This window comes from Tachyglossus aculeatus, chromosome 6, assembly GCF_015852505.1.
Source record: "Tachyglossus aculeatus isolate mTacAcu1 chromosome 6, mTacAcu1.pri, whole genome shotgun sequence".
Classification (NCBI taxonomy): domain Eukaryota; kingdom Metazoa; phylum Chordata; class Mammalia; order Monotremata; family Tachyglossidae; genus Tachyglossus; species Tachyglossus aculeatus.
In genome coordinates this window covers 28,462,974-28,483,915 of record NC_052071.1, presented here as the reverse complement: position 1 = coordinate 28,483,915, position 20,942 = coordinate 28,462,974, and the positions used below count along the sequence as shown (strand labels likewise).

Sequence of the window (20,942 nt, the reverse complement as noted above, 5' to 3'; positions counted from 1 at the left end):
AAGCCCAGTTGCTGTCTGTGTTCCTCATTCAGTAAGAGCCAACAATGTTTTTCAATTTTTACCCATCTTCTGAGTAGAAATGAGCCATATCAAAGTATCCCCATTTAAGGTAGTATAGTTTTCAGTGGTTGTGAAATGGGCTGATTTTTTGTTTTGTTTTGTTTTTTCTAATGGTACTTGTTAAGTGCTTATTATGTCCCAGGCACTGTACTAAGAGCTGGGATAGATGAAAGATTATCAGGTTGGGCACAGTCCCTTTCCCACCTGGGGCTCACATTCTAAGTTGGAGGGAGGAGGATTTAATTCTCATTTTAAAGAAGAGGTAACTGAGTCCCAGAGAAGTTAAGTGGCTGGCCCAAGGTCACACAGCAGACAAGTGGCGGATCTGAGACCAGAACCCAGGCCCTCTGACTCACAGACCATAGCTCTTTTGACTAGGTAATGCTGCTTCCCAGGCTCACAATAGGATAGAGCATTATTTAGTGTTAAGTGTGGTGGAAGGTAGGGCCAACCGAGAAAAGGAATGTTTTTTATGTTATGTTTAAAATAAAGCATTTACTAATGGGGGGTTTTCTTTCCTCACTTTAAGACAATAAGGAATACGATGCCTATCTCTCGTACACAAAAGTGGATCCAGACACCTTGGATTGTGACAATAATGAAGAAGAGCAATTTGCACTTGAGATACTACCGGATGTTCTGGAAAAACATTACGGTTATAAACTCTTCATCCCAGACAGGGACCTGATTCCCAGTGGAAGTAAGTACTTTGAAAATACATTTTCATTTCAGTTGCTTCTTCAAAGACTTTGCACTCCATTTTGCAGTGCACCAAGATAATTGCCGGCTCTTCCTTGGGGAAGGCTGATATCAGAATGCAGGGAATCTATGTGGGAGTAATTGGAGAGCTCTCTGAGTGCCAAGGGTTCCACCGGTCAAAACTCTCATTGCAAATACTCAGGATCAGGTCTGCAGGGGACTAACTGGGGCCGAGAAGCAGCGTGGCTCAGTGGAAAGAGCCCGGGTTTAGGAGTCAGAGGTCGTGGGTTCTAATCCTGGCTCCGCCACTTGTCAGCTGTGTGACTTTGGGCAAGTTACTTAACTTCTTTGTGCCTCAGTTACCTCATCTGTAAAATGGGCATTAAAGACTGTGAGCCCCACATGGGACAACCTGATTAGAATCTCCCCCAGCGCTTAGAACAGTGCTTGGCACATAGTAAGTGCTTAACAAATATCATCATTGTTATTCTTATTATTATTACTAATGTGATGATGAAAACCATGCAGAAAAACAGTATCTTAGTCTCTGAGGTGGATTCTCCCTTTTATTATAGATGTTATTTAGAAAATCACCTTTTTCAGACACTTAGTAGTCTCATCTTTTTTTCAAAATCCCTGTTTCTTTGTTGTTTTTTGTTTCTTTCCAGAAAGAAACAGTTCTTTAAGCCTGTAGTTCTCTCGTAATAGCTGTGGTTGTTAAAAATACATTATTCTCTAAAGCTACTTTCGCCAATATGCTCCACCCACTCCTGTATCTTCCTAATATCAAGTTAAATGGGCCTTTCCAAAGCAATTACATTTCAGGTTTATCATCTCTCTTTTTGTTTGTGTTGCTGTCTTCATATCACTAATAATTCTGACCTCATGATGGAAACATTTCATTCTTACTAAATCAGTTGAGTATATGGAGATATAGGCGTCCAAAAAGGTCTAGCCCATATGTTCTGTGTATGTACTAATTGATGTGTAAACTTATCAAATGCACTTACTCAAAAACCAAAGTAAAATATGCCTACAGACACTCTTCTAACCTGCCTTTATGTGATGATCTGCCATCTGAATGAATTATTAGAACCGGTAAGGACAAGAGGGATGGAGGAGAAGGAGGAAAGGGATTTGAGTATGTGGCAAGCAGAAGCAAAGAAAGAATGGAGGGTCTGATGGGAAGGAAGAGAGAAGGGTTCAGACTCACAAACAAGAACAATCAAGTCCCTTAACAAATGGAAGGACTTCCAAGAAGACCTTGCTAAATTGAAAATACAGGTAAATTCATAGGAACATTTTTAATTTGTTGACCTGCATTTTCTGAACCTTGAAACAGTGGTGGGAGCAATTGGAAAACCCACTGAAGAAAACTACCCTGAATACTCCTCTCCCTTTTTATGGCTCAATTTATGAACCTTTTAACATTGTTCCTTGGTATAATTATTTTATGAAGCAAAACTGATGTTAAAGTATTTGAAACAAAAATGGATGAAAGTAAGCATGATATCGAAGGTGAAATGTACTTCATGAGTCAAGCCACCTTTAGAAACGTGTTTGGCACCCTGCCCTTATGCTGTCCTGTGATTCTGGCTCTAAATAGGGACTGCCAGTAACCTATTTAGGAAGTCATTAACTACCCTGCCAATAAGGCCTCTGGAAATATCAGTCCTCATTTGTGACCTTTCAAAAATGTATTATTACTCCCTGTTGTGCTGAAAACCACAGTTTCAACATTATCCAAATATGGAAGGGAAAAAAGAGTGAGTTTGTAACAATTATGAGCCACTCTACCTGGGACTCACTTGTGACCTATATATCAAACCTAGATCTAAAAAGAAGCAAAAGATGTCTGTCCACTCCTAAAAAGCAAAAAAATAAAAAATAAAACACCCTGACTTGTAAATGTGAAGTAACCTGTGTATTCCATTTCCAGTTGGGGTTCCATTGGAAATCTTCATTATGAAGGATTGTATGACATTTAGAATAAAAGAGATTAGTGGAATTTCAGGTGAACAACAATGCACCACCCTAGAGTTCATTAAAATCAAGAGATTTACATTTATAGTTAAAATTTTTTCTCATTTTGTATATCCAGGTCTATCTTTTTGGTTGAACAGGCATTTGGCCACTGGGGATTATGAAGTGCCAAAGGGATCCTTTGCGAGGAAAGATGGGAATAATTCTGAAATTTTAATATACATGCCAAAAGGGCTATGATAGCTGCTCTTCCTTCCTAAGACAGTTCTTTGGTCACCATCTTATCACTATTAGGACCCCCAAAAATTCTAAAGAATTTCAAAAATTCTTAAAATACTGTTTTATTTATTTTTTGTGAACATTCCAGACCTGAGAAGCTATCATGTCAAAATTAAGTGTATATAGTTCCCTCTGGAAATATATTCAAAATGTGAAAAATATTTTTAATGTCCTATGAATTTGAGTAGAATATTTTGAAATTTTTATAAGTGATTGAATAAGTTTCTTGCAATCAATCATCAGTTAAATTTAAGAGATTTTGCCATACATACACAATATATACCTAGGCAGTAGAAATAGATTACAATATTTATACAGTATTTACTTTGACCTCATGTTAAAGTACTCTGGTACAACACTATTCCTCCACCTACTGTTTTTACAAATCCATTTTCAAAGCAATTCTGAAACGATTCCAAAAAAATGGCCATTTGTCTGCTGTGTGACACGAACAAGTCAATTAACTTCTCTGTGCCTCAGTTATCTCATCTTTAAAATGGGGATTAATACTGGGAGCCCCACGTGGGACATAGACTGTGTCCAACCTGATAAGCTTGTTATCTACCTGAGCACTTACTATAGTGACTGTCACAAAGTAAGCATTTTACAAATACCACTGGATAAAAAGAAAAAAAAATATGATCTCTTTAGTCCCATGCTAGAAACCAAGTGTTTGCCAGAGAGCTTGGATCAACGTGAGATAAATATCTATACTTTGGGTTGCTTCTGTTTCATAAAGGTTCAGTTCTCACCCATCTTACAAGAGTCTAAGAGTATGGGCCATCATAAATCAATGAGGTACAGAGATATCAAATGATGGTTGGTGTTTCACAAAAGAGGAAAATTGGTGACCAGATCTCTGCTTTGTTTTCAACTGGTGTTGAAAAGCTAGAGAGTGGTATCAAGACCAGATATTTATTTATGTCTCTCCATCCAAGCAGCTTCCCTAGTTTGTTGGGGTTTTTTTAATTTGAGGGTCTAAATGAGTCATAGATAATGTCCAGTAAGGGTTTAGTTCATTTTTCCATAGGGAATGAGTCCCAGGCTTCGAGAGTAGCAGTAGGAAGGGAATTGCTTAAACACCTAGCTTTCAAATGTAACGTATGGCATAAAGCTAGTTGAAAAACGTACTCATTTCTCAAACTCCATGGAAAGACTAAGCAAATTACACTTCTTCCCTCCATCCTGGCTGTTGATTGTTGGGCACAGGGCAACAGATGTAGGGGATTTTCTTTATTGACATGTTTGGCTTTGGGTAAGAGACAGAGTTAAGGTGGAGCAGACATGCAGACATGTCCCACTGGGGAAGTTAAACTGTTATCCATATTTTCGACATGGAACAAACACTTGGGTTTTTGTCATTCTTTGTTCTGTTGTTTCCAAGTGTTTCTGTTGAGGTCCAGAGAAAAGTTACCAGTTAAGGCATAAACTAATAGACATAATTGGAATATAAATTTTGTTGGAACAGGATTAACGATTTCCTGTGTCCACCTTATGAATTGTATTTATTGAGCACTTGCTATAGTAATATTTAGTGCTTGTTCAGTGCCGTTTTATTTTTTCAATTCACTGTGGTAGTAATTATCTCATTTTATCCTCACTACATACCTTGTGAGGTCAGGAGAAATAGGTGTTCTAATCTCCATCATATAAGTGAGAAAATCAGGACCCGGCGAGGTAAAGTGAGTTGTTGGAAGTAACACAACAGGCTAATGGAATAGCCGGGATACAAACTCAGATCTCCTGACTCTCAGACCCCGTGCCTTTTCTTTCCATAAGGCCCTGCCGGCTCCCTATATGGAGTTAAAATGAATAGGGGAAACAAGAGGCATAAATTGACAGATAGTTATAGAAAACATAGCATATAAACAGCTTGATGGCCACACTGAAAAATATATCAGAGTTAAGAATGAGAGCACACAGTGTATCTGTCAGTGTGAACCAGGCAAGGAAAGGACTAGACACTTCCTTTTTTGCCTTGGGGTGAGGCTCCTAGCTGCAGCAGCAATTTCTCTTTTTCCCTGTTTATGTCACTATTTCTCCACTGTTACTGCATTCCCAGTGGAGGTGAGAACTGCAGGGAGCCCAACAGGAAGCAGTGCAGAAGAAAGAAAGACCCAAACATTAGCAGCTGCCACAGCTACGACCGCAACCGCTGGAATTCTAGCTTTTGCCGGAATCCCAGCAAGAAGCAGAGTAGCTGTTAGCAGGAGCCGGCAAGAACAGAAATCACAGCCATCACTGGGACCTAAAGACCCAGGCCCCATCACTCACTTTTGGCTGTGGGGGCCTCTGGGGGTGTAGCAGCAGTGACTGCAGCTGTCATTTCTATTCTTATCTGGGACTCCATCACTTTTGGTGAAGAGGTTTGCCCTAGTGTGACTCTTTTTCTCTCCTCCTCTGTCTCTGCCTCTTATGTCTTCCTAACTCTGTGCTAAGCGCCAGCAATTCCATTAGTTTTCTGAAGCTACTTTAGACAATGAACTAATTTTGTGGGATCACTAGGAGTCAAAAAGATCCCTTGAAAATGTTAACCCGTTTTTACAAGGGATGAGACAGAATAGTATAATGGTGCCATCTCTGACAAAGAAAAATTAGTTTGTGACTCTTTTCCTAGTTTACCCTGTGACTTTATGCTAAATGCTTCGCCATTCCCTACCATGGTTTCCTTATTTGCAAAAGGAGAGAGCGGCACTTATCATTGTCCCTCATTGAAGAAATGTCATGCAAAAGAAGTGTGTGAGCAACGTTTGAGCAGTCAGTGTTCCTCAGAAGAATAATGTCACAGGAATACTCTTAGCCCACATACATTTTAACAACCCTGTCTTTTAAAATTACATGAAGAATTTGGTCCTAACCATCTTCCCGTCCTTCCGTTTATTTTCATGCCTCATTATTTGGTGCTGTGGGCTTGCTCTAGGGTGTTAGAGCTTTTTTGGGCTTCTAAGGAAAAGGCAATAATGCCTGATAATGCTGTCTTCCAATTGCACTACACTCCTCATCATTACATTTTTGGTGCATAAATGCATGGGACTAACATTGTGATGTGCTGACAATGAAATGACTAATGACTGGGTGCACCTCTGGTGTCAGGCAATTTCACTGCTGAAGTCAAGCATACAAAGAACGTTTTTGTATATGTATCTGCAAGTCCTCACTGCTACTAGCTCTACCATAATATCAATCAATCAATAAATCCTATTTATTGAGTGCTTACTATGTGCAGAGCACTATACTAAGCACATGGGGAGAGTACAGTATAGCAGAATTAGCGTACACGTTCCCTATCCATAATGGGCCTACAGTGTAGAGGGGAGACAGAGACAGACTTTAATATGAGTAAATATAATATACAATTTAAAGAAATGTACATAAGTGCTGTGGGGTTGGAGGTGGGGAGAATATCATGTGTCCAAAAGACCCAAGATTGAGGTACATAGATGGGAGAGCCAGCCAGGGAACAGAGGGCTTAATTGGGGAAGGCCTCTTAGAGGAGATGTGGTGGTCTGGCATATATGGAGGGGGAGGGAGTTCCAGCTAGGGAGATGACGAGGGAAAGGGGTCAGTGGCGACATAGATGAGATTGGGGCACAGTGAGTAGGTTGGCACTTGAGGAGCAGAGTGTGTGGGCTTGGCATTAGGAGATGATTAGGAGTATTAGGTGCAGGCAGGGGATAAGGTAGACCATAGCAAGCTGATCGAGTGCTTTAAAGTAGATGGTAAGGAGTTTCTGTTTGATGCGGAGGTGGATGGGCAGCCACTGGAGGCTCTTGAGGGATGGGGAGACATGGACTGAATGGGTTTTTTTGGTAAATAATTCATGTAGCAGAATGAAGTATGGATCGGAATGTGGAACAACAGGATGCCGGGAGATCAGTGAGGAGGCAGGTACAGTAGTCAAGTCGGGATAGGATAAGTGCTTGGATCAGTGTGGTAGCAGTTTGGATAGAGAGTTTTAGCAGTGTTGCGAAGGTAGAACCAAGAGGATTTGGAGACAGGTTAAACACGTGGGTGGAATGAGAGAAATGAGTCAAGGACAAAGCCAAGGTTTCAAGCTTTTGAGGTAGGGAGGATAGTGGTGTCTACTGTGATGGGAAAGACAAGGGAGGACAGAGTTTGGGGTTCAGTTTTGGACCCCAAACAGTTTCAAACAGTTCTGTTTGAGGTGTCTGTAGGATATCCAAGTAGATATGCCTTGAAGCTAGGAGGAAATTGGGATTGCAGGGAAGGAGAGCGGTCTGGGCTGGAGATCTAGATTTGGGAATCATCTGCATAGAAATGGCTCCCCCTTTTAGACTGTCAGCCCGTTGTTGGGTAGGGACCGTCTCTATATGTTGCCGACTTGTACTTCCCAAGCACTTAGTACAGTGCTCCGCACACAGTAAGCACTCAATAAATATGATTGAATGAATGAATGAAATGGTAACCAAAGCCATGGAAGCAAATGAGTTCTCCAAGGATAAATTCAAACAAGTGAGACTCTCACTAGACAGGCCAATATTATAAGCCCCTTGTTGGGTAGGGATTGTCCCTGTTGCTAAACTGTACTTTCCAAGCACTTAGTACAGTGCTCTGCACAAAGTAAGTGCTCAATAAATACGATTGAATGAATGATTGAATGAAAGGGAGTGCATGTAAAGGGAGAATAGCAGGGTGTCTAGAAATGAGCTTTGAGGGGCCCCTACTTCAGAAGGTGGGAGGCAGAGGAGGAGGAGGAGCCAGTAAAATAGACAGAAGGAACAGTTAGAGAGATAGAAGGAGAACCAAGAGAGATCAGTATCAGTGAATCCAAGATTGGATAACGTTTCAAGAGGAAGGGGTGGTCTACATTATCAAAAGAGGTTGAGGTGTCTAGGAGGATTAGGATGGAGTAGAGGCCATCAGATTTAGCGAAAAGAAGGTCATTGATTACCTCGAAGGGGGCTGTTTCTGTGGAGTGAAGGGGGCGGAAGCCAGATTGGAGTGGGGGTGGAAGCCACAGTAGTGTGGCAGATTGGACACCATTCATGTAAGTTGTCCCTTGGGTGCCATAAAAGGGCTTTTCTGAGCAATCCATTGTTGGTGACTTAAGAAAATGTGGTGATGGAATGATAGTTTCCCCATCAACTCCCCATCAAATATTTAACATCCTGTAGGGGAGAGAGGGCTGGACTAGTAATACACTCCTACTGTGGGGTCAGAGATATGCTTAAAGCTGGTCACATTACAATTCCTCTGTGGAGGAGCTGATGGTTAGGTAAGGTTGATTTATGCCTGGGGATGAGGTGTAGATGCTGGTGGAAATGTAAAGAGAGGGAAAGGAATCCATATCAGGAGAAATACTTTTGTGGCTCCAAGATCTCAATGAAACTGAGATTTGTTTTTAATCTTACTTGGGGAGAGCTGGGTGTGCCCTCTGACAGCAAGCAGCAGAACCATTCATTCAGGGGGTGGGACCAGCACAAGTTGGAAACAATTCTACTGTCACCATGGCAACCCCAGCTCCACTCTCTCCACTCCACCCCCTCTCCAGTCCTGAAAGCCGTGTTTGGAGAGTGCGGAGTAGGGGAGAGGAGGATGCTGGGTGGTAAAGATCACTGAGCAGTGCCGTTCGGGCAATGAGCAGAGAATTGGAGTCGGGGGAAATGGGGCCAAGGGCCTTACTTTACTTGAGGGGCTCTTGAGGAGGCAGTGCTCAGCCTTAGGAGATGCAGAAAAAGGAACTGGGTTCACAAAGCAGAGGAAGAGGCAGTACACACTGGGTCAGATCAGTTTCACTCGGTCCAAGGCTGAAGGGAAACAGCCGTTGGAGGCTGTGCAGCTTCAACCACAGTGGACGACTTCCCAATAGTCAAATTCTGGGGTGGGGGGGGGTGGAGGAATTTTTCAGGAAAGTGCAGCTCTAAAATCATTCACATTAATCATTCAGGACGTCTGTACATATGTTTTTCAATTGAAACTCGTGCCCTGGGAACTCTTAAAACTCACCCCACACTGCTAGTTCTTTAGGGGGCCAAGTGACAGTATTCCTTGAATGACCATAGTGGCGGCAGCTTGGGAGGGAGTCTGCCTCAGAGGCACAGTCACGTTTGGGAGAAAACACACTGAAGAGCAACAATGAGCTCACTTAGCTAGAATTGTTATACCCTCCCAATATTGTACTCTATTGTGCCTTGCTCAGAGTAAGCAGTCAGTAACTACCACTCATTGATTGATTTGTGCCAGTAGGTGAGCCCACTGTTGGGTAGGGACTGTCTCTATATGTTGCCAACTTGTACTTCCCAAGCGCTTAGTACAGTGCTCTGCACACAGTAAGCGCTCAATAAATACGATTGATGATGATGAAGTAGAAGTGTCATACCAACTAGGTTCATAATTATGGGGGCCAAGAGAGTCTACAGTCTCTCAGGAACAGATTCTGTTGCTCCTCCGTGATCCCAGGAGGCACAGAGCTTTAGTAACCAATGGCAAGATAATGTGTTACACTATCAGCTGTCCGAACGCTGGGCATTACCTCCTATTTCCACTACGATTATTTTTATTGTTTAAAAGTAGTATTAGAGGAATTACACTTCCTGAGCAGTACTAAGCTCAGGAGAAGCAGTGTGGCTCAGTGGAATGAGCACGGGCTTTGGAGTCAGAGGTCATGGATTCAAATCTTGGCCCCGCCACTTGTCAGCTGTGTGACTTTGGGCAAGTCAATTAACTTCTCTGTGCCTCAGTTACCTCATCTGTAAAATGGGGATTAAGACTGTGAGCCCCACATGGGACAACCTGATCACCTTGTAACCTCCCCAGCACTTAGAACAGAGCTTTGCACATAGCAAGCGCTTAATAAAAGCCATTATTATTATTATTATTATTATTATTATTATTATTATTATTATTACCATACCATTCATGTCACTGAATGGACTTTAAAGTCAGATATACTGTTCTCTCATTTATGTTCTAAGGAGCGAGACTTTGGCATGATGTATGTAAATTTTTGTTCTTTGCCATGGATTGGGGTATAACTACTTCCTCTCTCCTTCTGCCTGCTTCCTGGGTGGAGCCAATAAGCACCTCAGAGGTCAAAGGTTACCTATTTGAGGTTTGGCTGAATCTTCAGAGCAATAGTGACAGTTAGTGGGGCTTTGTGTAGGGCTGGAGAGCAAGTTTGGCCCCTGACTCACTGCTGCCCCTGCCCCTCAGACCACTGTCTCTCAACCGGTTCCCTCAGGGTCCAGAGCACAGAACCGATGTTCACAGACACCCCAGACCCTCCCACTGGTGAGTCAGGAGATCCCAGGACTGCTCTGCCAATACATGACTATTCTGTACCAGAGCAGGGTTTTCATTTTAGCTGCCTGCCTCCTTGAAGGCCCAGAACAGTGCTGGCTTCTCACAGGAACCTCTGCCTGGGCTAAAGAGGACTGTAGGAATGGTGGTTGCTCATCCCCGAGGCCCTGGGGCAGTGTTGCTTCCCAGCTGGAACCCTAATCTGTACAGGAAGAATGTTTGCAGCCAGAATAGCACTGCTCTGTAGCCAAGTGTGGCACCATAACCATGGGGGTCTCTTCAGTGCCTCTTCCCTTCATCCCCTTCCTCCAGCCACGAAGTGGATAAACTGTGTCATTTTAGGTTGTAGTGTAGCATAGCCATCCATCCTCCTGGCATTTGCCTTTTTAGTTTGTAGATGAATATATAACACTGCCTTATTTTCCCAACTAGCTTATCTTACTTTGGGAATCTAATTATCCCATCCTCTTCCCTGTTCTGAAACCTAAGCCCAATATATTTTATGTTTGCCACCAACACCAATCACCAAGTAGGCCCTTAAGATAAAGTTCTTTCTTCCTTGGTGAATTTCACATTACCATGCTCTTTGTCCCACTAAATGCCATCCCTTTTAAAATGAATGAGACAATGTAGGCATCTATCAGTGGGGGTGGCCAGGGTCTCTTCACTCACTTGACAGTCAAAAGGCTGGCTCTGTTGTAGCTACGGGAAAATGTGTTTGTGATTTGCATTATTGTTTTAGATGAAGTGCCCTGAGCAGAAAACAGAATTTCAACCCAGTGGACTTTCTTTTTAGTTCAAAACAGACAAATTTCACTAGTTTAATTCAATCTCCAGCAGCATGGTGCCATTCCATAACTGGAAAATAAGAATTAGATGAGCCTTTCCCATACTTTTTCTTCATCAAGAGAGGCTTCAAACCAAAATTAAAAGGCAATCATTTTACGGTCTTCATTGTAATGAGCAAGTTTGGTATTCATGTGGAAGGAGAGTCCTCTAGTGGATTTTGAAATTCTGGGTTGTTTTTCTTACTCAGCCTCTACCTTTAAAGAAATATCCCTGGCAAGTATGTCAATGCTTTCTACCTGTAGAGCTCATTTGATGTTCTGAGGTGTAATGAGTCAGTGTGCTGTAGAGGTTGAGATGCCCTAAGAATAGTTTCAGTTAACATCTCTATATTCTTTGAACTTTCTCAAAGTGATTCAGATGCCCAGGATAGTGCTAACAGGGAGAAGAAACACATTTGCTTATCCTCCACTCCTATTAACATTCTTCCTAGGAGTTTGGTATTCTCTTTCATAAAAGAGAATAAGGATGTTCTCCTCTGAATGTACATTTCTTCTTAAACTCTTCCACCTTGACTGCCCTCACCACCCCCTTCCCCCCACATACACATTGGTTTTACAGGTTGTGAACATTTCAGTGTCAGTAACAAGGGAATTCTTAAGCATGAAATGGGGTGCAAAAGTCTTAAAATTACCTTGGCCTTTCACCAGCCAAAATTGATTATGACTTGTGGAGCACCCACAAGCTACACATTTTTTTTCCTGAGAAATTCAGGCTGTCTCACCAGCAAAGTACAGCTGGGAGTTGGGCAATTTACTGAGGAACCTGATCAAAAGAGAGAGCTCCAGAGTACTTTGTTTCTGGTTTTTAGGTTTTCAGTCTAGATCATTACTTGAGTTCACCATTTCATTTGCTTTTCCTATCAAAGCTTCTATAGAACTCATGTTTTAGAATCTGACAGGTATCAATCCTCAGTGTTATAATTATCAACTTAAAATATAGTTGTAGGAATACCGAGAGCCCCCAGGATCCCATGGTTGAACACAAATTAATCATAAACTACATTAAATTGCAAAATTACATTTAGAAAACTACAAAATCAAAGAGAATTATGGGTAAAACATGCAACTCTTCCCACCTCCCCATACCCAATCCATCAGAGAAGACATAGATGGACTGTCTGGTGAAGTCTTAGGTGGCCTAATCTGGTTGGTATTTGTTGCAGCAATTAAAATTATCCAACATATCTACATACTGTATACAATTTGTATTAAAACTGAAAACCTAGATGTGATAACTTTTTTTTTTACTTGACTAGATGCATACAATACTGAGTGTAGCTAAAATATTGTTTAGGCTGACTGTATCTTTTAGGATAGATATAATGTTGTGCATTCAGGCAGTCCTCGATTTACAGAGCTTCAAGTTAAGACAAATGGAACTTGTGTTTCTAAATTTACCATTTCAAGTTTGCGATGCACCCGACCCAACTTTATGACACTAGCCTCCTTCATGGCACTAGTGCGGCTTTCCTCTTAGTCTCCTTACAGTACTTCATCGGAGGCAATGCTGACCTTCCCTGGTGGCTCTGCCTGGTTTTCGGGTAAATATTTCCCCTCCCAGAGCCTCCCTGCCTCTGACAAGGGAGGGTCAACGTGCCCTTTTACTTCTAAGTAATAGTTGGCTCCACTATGAAGGAACCTCTCTGACTCAATATGCATGTTTTGTTGTGGCTAACACCTCACTTGTGATTGACTGGATATGCAATTCTGGGTAATGATAACTAGGATGGGGTGTCTGAACATGGACCAAGAACCTTGGTTCAGAAACCCAACTCCCATTTATAAAATTGTCCCTATTAGAAAACTGGTTCCAACTCACAACATACCAAATTAAGACACAATTTACAGGAACTAATTGTGTCATTAAGTCCGAGGACTGCCTGTACCTGGATTCTGTATTTTTTTGGAGGAGAGGTGAAAAGAATAAAGGGAAAGATGCATGATAGTTTATTTTACTGTATCTTACAGATCCAACCTCTAATGATGAAGCTTCCCACATAAATTCTTTCTTTTTGGGAGCAGAAAGAAAGGAAGAAAATGAAGAGTCAGAGCTGTTGATACATTGGGATAATATCTTTCCACTGTATTGAACATTTCTACCTTTCCTTACGCTTTGTTTCACCAGTTCTTTAAACCTGCCAAGTTATATCTTTCCCGCTGGCTCTGCTTTTTTTTTTTCAGATATCAATGATGTTGGTTTTTTTTCTTATTCTATGAGATTAAGCACTTAAAATTCCTAAGGCTATCTTTTTTTTTCAGAAAGTATTGTTTTTCCAAGTTTAGTAACTGTAAATACTGCATGATGAAAATCCAAGAACTATGAAGTAAAGATAATATTGTTAAATGAGTATATGTCTGTGTTTGTCGAAATTTTTGTTTGTCTGAAGGGTGTGTAAAGGATTTGCGTTTTTCACTTGTGATGCAATCTTCTTGCTGCAAAGTGGTGAAATAAAACACTGGAAAAGGGAGATCATGTATTAAACATGCCTCTGGCCTCTTTAAATCAAGTTATTTTAGAATGAACTCTGCCGGACTGTTTGGTAACTCATAAATATTTGGACATGTAGTCAATAAGTAATCTGTGACGTTACTTTGGGAATCTTCCAAGAGTCTTCCGGTGATTACGCGTTTCTAGTGTTTTGTAGTCACAATTCCTGCTAGAGGGCACTGTGTCATTAGGCAGGCCTGGAGCTCTACACAGTAAAGTCATGTTCTTTCTGGCAGTGCCCAAGTCCAAGTCTACTTTAGGAGCACAGGCTTCTGTTTCATGGTTTGATTGCATGCCTCTAAGAAGCAGTGTTGCAAAAGATTCATTCTGTGGTGTGTACAGGCAGTGTGACTGAATGGACTTTTTGGCTGCCAAAGTGCTGCAATTTGCCACATAAACTGCTCTGTTCAAGTACTATTCTCAGCCAGTACTACTAGCCTACTTCCCATTGCTGTACCCCTGCCTAAAGCAGAATCAACCCAGATTACGTTTAATTGGTGGCAATACTTCTCTTACCACCTTTTTTTTAACCAATAAATGAAAAAAACAGGTTGCAAATGCCAAATGATATTTTGTGCCTGGATGAAAGCTCATAGCCTTTCTTCCACATTGATGTGTAGCAAATGAGTTGGTATACATGGATATATATTTATTTTGCCAACTTGTACTTCCCAATCGCTTAGTACAGTGCTCTGCACACAGTAAGCACTCAGTAAATACGATTGAATGAATGAATGAATGAATTTAGCCCTTACTGAGTGTAGAGCTGTACTAAGCACTTGGAAGAGTACAATAGAATTATTAGACATGATGATCCTTCCCCTTAAGGAGTTTACAATCTATGGGTGAGATAGGCACTGAAATAGCATACAGATTAGAGGAAGTCAAAGAGTAGAAAGACATGTACATAAGTGCTTTGAGGGGATGTATGAATACCCAGGTGTTTAGAGAGTATAGAAATATAGAAATGGTAGACTATAAAGTGGGGAGATTAAAAATTGATCAGGGGAGATCTCCTAGAGGAGATGAGGTTTCCAAAGGGCTTAGAGGATGGGGAGAGCAGTGCTCTGCCAGATGTGAAGGGGGAGAGAGATGGGGAGATAGCTGAAGGGTGCACTGGAATACAGAGGGAAGGGTTTGTTTGGTTTTGTTTAGAATGGGAAAATGTGGTCCTGTTTGAGGAGTGGATCTTCAGAGACAGCAGTGAAGATGGCAGTCAGGGAAGAAGAGTGGGAGCAGGTATTTTTAGAAGATGAAAAACGATGGGGTCAGAGGGGCAGGTGGAGGTTGTCATTTGGGCAAGGAGGCAATAAATTGCTGAGAGAGATGAAAAGTTAGGCAATTTAAATAAGTAGGTAATGATAACTAGGATGGGGTGCCTGACCATGGACCAAGAACCTTGGTTCAGAAACCCAACTCCCATTTATAAAATTGTCCCTATTAGAAAACTGGTTCCAACTCGCAACATTCCGACTTAAGACACAATTTATGGGAATTAATTGTTCCAGAATGGCAGGGTGGAGGTGGGAAGGAACTGGGAAGGAAAAGGGGAGAATTATGGAGCTCATGCCTCCTGTTAGTTTTCATTTTGTCAACCAAATAGTTGGCACATTCCTCAGGACTGAGATAAGGAGGATGTGAGACCTGTGAGAGTTAAAAATCTATAACAACTGGTAGTGGCAATAGGCATGGGAATCGATGAGGGAGTACTTCCTTGCTTGACTTTCAGACCTCGAAGAAAACAGTCTGAAAGTAATTCTGCGGTCTCTTAATGTTTCTGTTTCTCCTCTCAACAACAAATTAAGGTTGCCTATTCAGTGACAGATTAGAGTTTAGAAGCCCTGTTCCTGAGAAATGATAAAAATACAATTTACAGATATACACTTATGCTCTGTGGACATTGAAATTTATAGGAACTTATAGAATTTTGTTACTGATGTCGGAAAAATAAAATTATAAGTGATAGTTTTGGTTTTTTCTTAAGCCATTGTATGAGTATTCTACGTAAAGATGGGATATGCTTCAGTGAAAGACAAAATCTTGACTGTGCTAGAGTGCAAGCCTAATGTTTTAAGACAGTAGACTTCTTTATTTTATTCTTTCTCTCTTTCTATGATTTGTAGCGTACATTGAAGATCTCACAAGATGTGTTGAGCAAAGCAGAAGACTTATTATCGTGCTAACTCCAGACTATGTTCTCAGGAGAGGATGGAGTATTTTTGAGCTGGAAAACAGACTCCATAACATGCTAGTCAGTGGAGGAATCAAAGTTATTTTCATTGAGTGTACAGAATTAAAAGGGAAAGTGAATTATCACGAAGTGGAATCGTTAAAGCACAGCATCAAACTTCTGTCATTGGTCAAGTGGAAAGGACCAAAAAGCAGCAAATTGAATTCTAAGTTTTGGAAGCACTTAGTCTATGAAATGCCTGCCAAGAAAAAAGAGGTATTATCTCGACGCCAGGTCCTGGACTCTGCAGAGCAGGGGCTTTTTGGAGATTTGCAAACTGTACCTTCCATTGCTGTGACAGGCACGTCTGCCTCTGTAGTAGCATCTCAATCAGATTTATCTGACTTTCGCCCAACAGATTCATTGCAAAGGCGCCATTATTGCCGAGGTTATGACTATGAAATGCCAACAGCAGCCTTGCCAGTAGCTTCCATAGGTAACCACCACACGTATTGTAACATACCTATGACACTACTAAATGGACAACTACCTCTTAATAATGCTGTGAAGGATACCCAAGAGTTTCATAAGAACAGTCCTTTGCTGCCTTTGTCATCAAAGGAGCTTAGCTTCACCAGTGATATTTGGTAGTGGCGATCAGAATTCTCGCTGCTGTATGAGCATCCTGAAGACCTGTTTTTACCGAGCGGTAAACCTAAATGATAGGGGTGCCAAAAAGTCTTGGGGAGAAAAGGGCACAGTAACTCGCTTTTGTACTTGAATGTTTTTGTTTACATTTGCCAACTCTTTAAAAAAGGAGACCTTCTTTTGTAGTTCAGTATCTAGTTTAGATGTGTAGCTTGGTTTCTGGAAGAAAAGCAAAGCACATTGTGTTTAGAGTAGATTTGAATAGCTCATACATTATAGAAGATATTAGATGATCTAGTAGACCCATATTTATCAACTAGAATTTCTGTATTTATGCAGAATTTAAGATAAGGAAAACTAGAGACTTTAGTACAGTTTGCAGAGCCTAAAAGTATGTCAAAAACATTTTATAGAGCAAACAAAATGAGTACTTTTCCAAAGAATTGGTAGGATTACCCATTTGTAGCTCTGTTAAACATTTGTGGAGGAAAGTAGTAAGAAAAATATGAAGAATCAATAGTTTCTTCAAATGTGGGCACAGTTACCAGAGAACAATTCAAAATCTCATGTCAACATAAATCAGTTTTGTTCACAAAGTACATCTTACTCAGATCAGGATGGGCAGGTGGCTAAACAATTGTTTTGTTCTGTTAACACTACACTTAGCTCGTTTAGGATACTATTAAATAGATCTAGTGGTATAGATAACTTCACAATTTTACAAGTTTATTGTATTTTTAAGTACTGGAGCACACGTTTTATCATTTGTTAATTCATGTTTGCATTTTCTGTTGTGATCTCTTGACCTATTGTATGATTTTTACAGTAATGTGATTTTTTTGGTAATTTCAGCCCCGACTGATCATGTTAGCAATAGAAAAGAAGTAATACAACAATATTCACAAGCTAAATACTAAACTATTCAAGTTTTCTAGTAGTAGGACAGCAAATGCCATGATCATCATCAGAAATGTAGCTGAGACATAGGTTACATTGGGCTCCACAAGATCTGCCTGCCAGTGTGTGATAGCCCCTGAAGGAATCTGTCTGTTCTCGGTGTTTGCATTTGTAAAATGACCATAGACTCAAAGGATGTTTTAAGGTGTCCTTAAGAAGGTAATCGGCCTGTATTTGAAAGTCTGCTTGATATTATTGCTTTCTGGTAATATTAAGTTAATGAAATTCACACCCTCTACCCTTCTGCCTGAAATTCAAGAACATTAGTCATCTAAGTTAACTCTGGTACTTTGCAAATGACCCTTAAAGAGTAAATCAGAAGGGGCAAAATGAACATAAGGTTACAATAGAAAATTACGGAATTATGTGAATGCCCAGTGGTCATAAACGTGAACTCAAATGTGCAGTAAGTCATAAGCTTGTATACTCATTGTTATTTCTTTCAGCCTTCCCCAGTGTTTATCAGTTGTTAAGCATCAGTTCTGTTTGAAGGTCCCTTGCTTCTCTTGTTTTCCGATATACATACAGTGAATGTACTATTCACAAACAAAAAACACAGAAGCTTAGACTCAATATGCATTCATTTCACGGTGAGATGATCATTTCCTCCTGAAACGTTACGCTCAACCTGGTTAGATGTTTCATATAAATATTTCTTTTCTATGGAGAAGGGTGATTTTACCTCCATTATAATTTCATGTATTTTAAAACTGAACTTTACAAAATCTGCACTGTTCTATATGTTGCAAAAATTGTGTTTACACTGGTTATGTTCTTTAATGCAAAGTGTAACTAAAAAATACCTGCATGACGTGAGTTGCATATGTTTAAGTGAATAGTTGTACTTCCCGTTACTTTTCTTTCTACATTATTCTAAATCTGGTTAATTCACCTAGAGTGTTGAGTGAGAATTTGAAACTAGTAGTTCTGTATTGAGCATGCAAATTCCTAAAACATAACGCAGGTCTCTCTGCTTCCTTTATTTCCGGTAATTAAACATGGGTAGTAATTTGAGTTGACTGGCAACAATGTGTTGTTTTAACAAAATAGTAGATCGCATCAGAAGAGACTGGACCGAGGCTCACCAACGTTTTGGACAACAGGCGCCTTCAGCAGATCCTCAGTAACAGAATGGTCAAACTGGTACTGGGTAACTGGAAGAGAACAGTTTATGATATCCGATTCCGTGGCTTCCTGTGGGAACTGAACTTATGAAATTTGTAGTTCAGGGTTTAAACTGCAAAGTTCTATTTGGAGCTGAGATTTGAAAGGAATGACGTATATATGTATTTATAGCTGGCCTTCATTTTTGAAGACGACACTATTGATGGAGAGAGTCAATCTGGGCACGCAAGTTTGGCTGAAGTGACCCAATGCCCGACACTCCTTCCACCATTATTTACAAGTAAATATGGATCCTGAAGGTATCATATGTACATTATTTAGAATGTTGTTACCTCATGATTGCTTTAACTGGAAAAACAACCTTTTTTAAAAAATTATTACTAATCTGAGGTGAAACTAAGGATATCGGGAAATATTGGCCAAGTATTTGACTGTTTTTCTCATCCCCTTCAGAGTGATTTTTGTTATTATTGAGCTTGGTTTTATGGGGCCTACATGCACACAAAGAATTAAACCACTCTTGGCAGACAGAGATGAATTAGAAATGCAGTGTGGTAGTGGAGAAATCTAAAATGAAAGCCAGGTTGTGGGGAAACATTCTACAGCCTAAAAACATAATCTGGCATTAAGTGTAGTCATGGGTTGAATTCATTCCAAAAGGATTTTGCTTCATCACAATCCTCTAAGAGAAATGCTGAGACCATTAATGCTGGGGTGTTGGGAAGTGGAACTAAAGAGAAGGAATAGGTGATAGCCCAGTGATTCAAAGGAGGTAGCTCACTGATAGATTTTGCAGGAGGAGCAGGATGGAGAATATTAGGTGGGGCTTATTGGGGAGGGGGAAAAATAAGAGATATTAGGGGAGTGGAAATGGACGAGGTCATCAGTATTTGTTAGAGGGGCAAAATATGAGGCTTGAGGATATTGTGCTGATAAAGAACCATTGCCCAGCAAGCAGAGAGGCAATGTGGCTTAGGGAGAAGAGCATGGAACCAAGATACAGGAGGCCCGAGTTTGAGTTCTATCTGCCATGTGGCCTTGGAAAGGTCATTTAACCTCTTTGGGTCTCAATTTTCTCATTTTCAATTGAGACTATATTTTGATCCCTCTGTGGGACAGGGACTGTGTCTAATCTGATAAACTTATATCTTCCCCAGTGCTTAGCACACAGTAAGAGCTAAATAAATGCCATAAGAAGAAGAAGGAGGAGGAGAAGTAGAAGAAGGAACCAAGATAAAGGTAATGGAGAGAGAGAGAATGAAAGGCATTCCATGACATTTAGTCAGCAGTGGAAGGGCTCTTTGATTAAAAAAAAAAACTGTAGGCACCCACACTGGTTTAAAGCACTTGCAGCTCTTTGAAATTTTATTTGGAAAAAATTTGTCTGACTGTATAGAGTACTTTTTAGAAATTCAAGTAGTAACCAAGGGAAATTCACTCACAATTACCCATATGACTCTTTCACTATGTGCATTTGTTTCCTGCGGCATACTGATAAAACCATGAGCAAGCTGAGACATAGAACAGTTCCTGTGTGACCAAAGAGTCATGTAATAAAATATTCGCACTTGTTAAAACTCCGAAATGAAAATTTAATGCTAAAACATACCTGGATCAATTTTTCAGGGAACTTGTCTATCAACTCTGTTGTATTGTAATCTCCCAGGTGCTTAATACAGTGCTCTACACACAGTAAGCACTCAATAAATAGCATTAATTGATTTCAGCATCCTTTCTGTGTTTTTCTAACATTTATACTGGTGGACACTTGGTGAGACTGATTATCTCTGGCTAATATATAGACTGACAGTCAGTAATCATTCTCTGTAAAATGTTTAAATCAAATTCTCTTTCGGGGCTCTGCATCCTCCTGCAGTCAATTTGAAAATATTCAAAAAACCACCTAGTCGCCATGAGGTCAGAACTTGGTAAAATCACTAGATCTGATCGAAATGTGTTTTTTAAAATGCTCTCTGTTGTTCTCTCAGATGGATTCCTCCAAGCTAGTAGTAATCCCAGTCCTGCCTTGCTGAAGCCATTGGAAAGGACTGCAGGATGGAGCCCATTGCAGGTAATAATGGTTACATTAAGGACAACCCCTTTGGATGGAATCCCAGCTTCTCCATTGAATCCCACAAAATACTTAAGGCTTCAGATGTATTATTAGAGACTTTGGTTAACATTTATGGATTTTGGCCGTCTGTATTCTGTGGTGTGACTCAATTCAGTATTTTAACTGTATTTGGAAATAAGGCCTCCAGTTGAAGGAAATATAGGGGGAAAAGTGTTCCAGAAGAATGGGTTTCCATTTAATTCTCTGTAACTTCATAGCTGATTGAAAAATCAAAGTTTCTTAGGCCACCATTAAAGCAAGCTCTTATATCTCCTGAAAACTGAAAAGACATACCCATCTGACAATTTCTGC

At 40.5% G+C, this 20,942-nt stretch overlaps 1 protein-coding gene across 1 annotated transcript in view; it reads left to right on the top strand.

Moving 5' to 3' along the window:
* The window catches only part of IL1RAPL2 (interleukin 1 receptor accessory protein like 2), a 684,340-nt gene extending 667,136 nt beyond the window's left edge, over positions 1 to 17,204 (top strand). Inside the window, exons 10-11 of the mRNA XM_038748640.1 lie at positions 590 to 760; positions 15,741 to 17,204. Coding sequence (XP_038604568.1) covers positions 590 to 760; positions 15,741 to 16,438 — 869 coding nt within the window. The 3' untranslated portion in view covers positions 16,439 to 17,204. The remainder of the gene's footprint in view (positions 1 to 589; positions 761 to 15,740) is intronic.
* Positions 17,205 to 20,942: the final 3,738 nt, after the last annotated feature.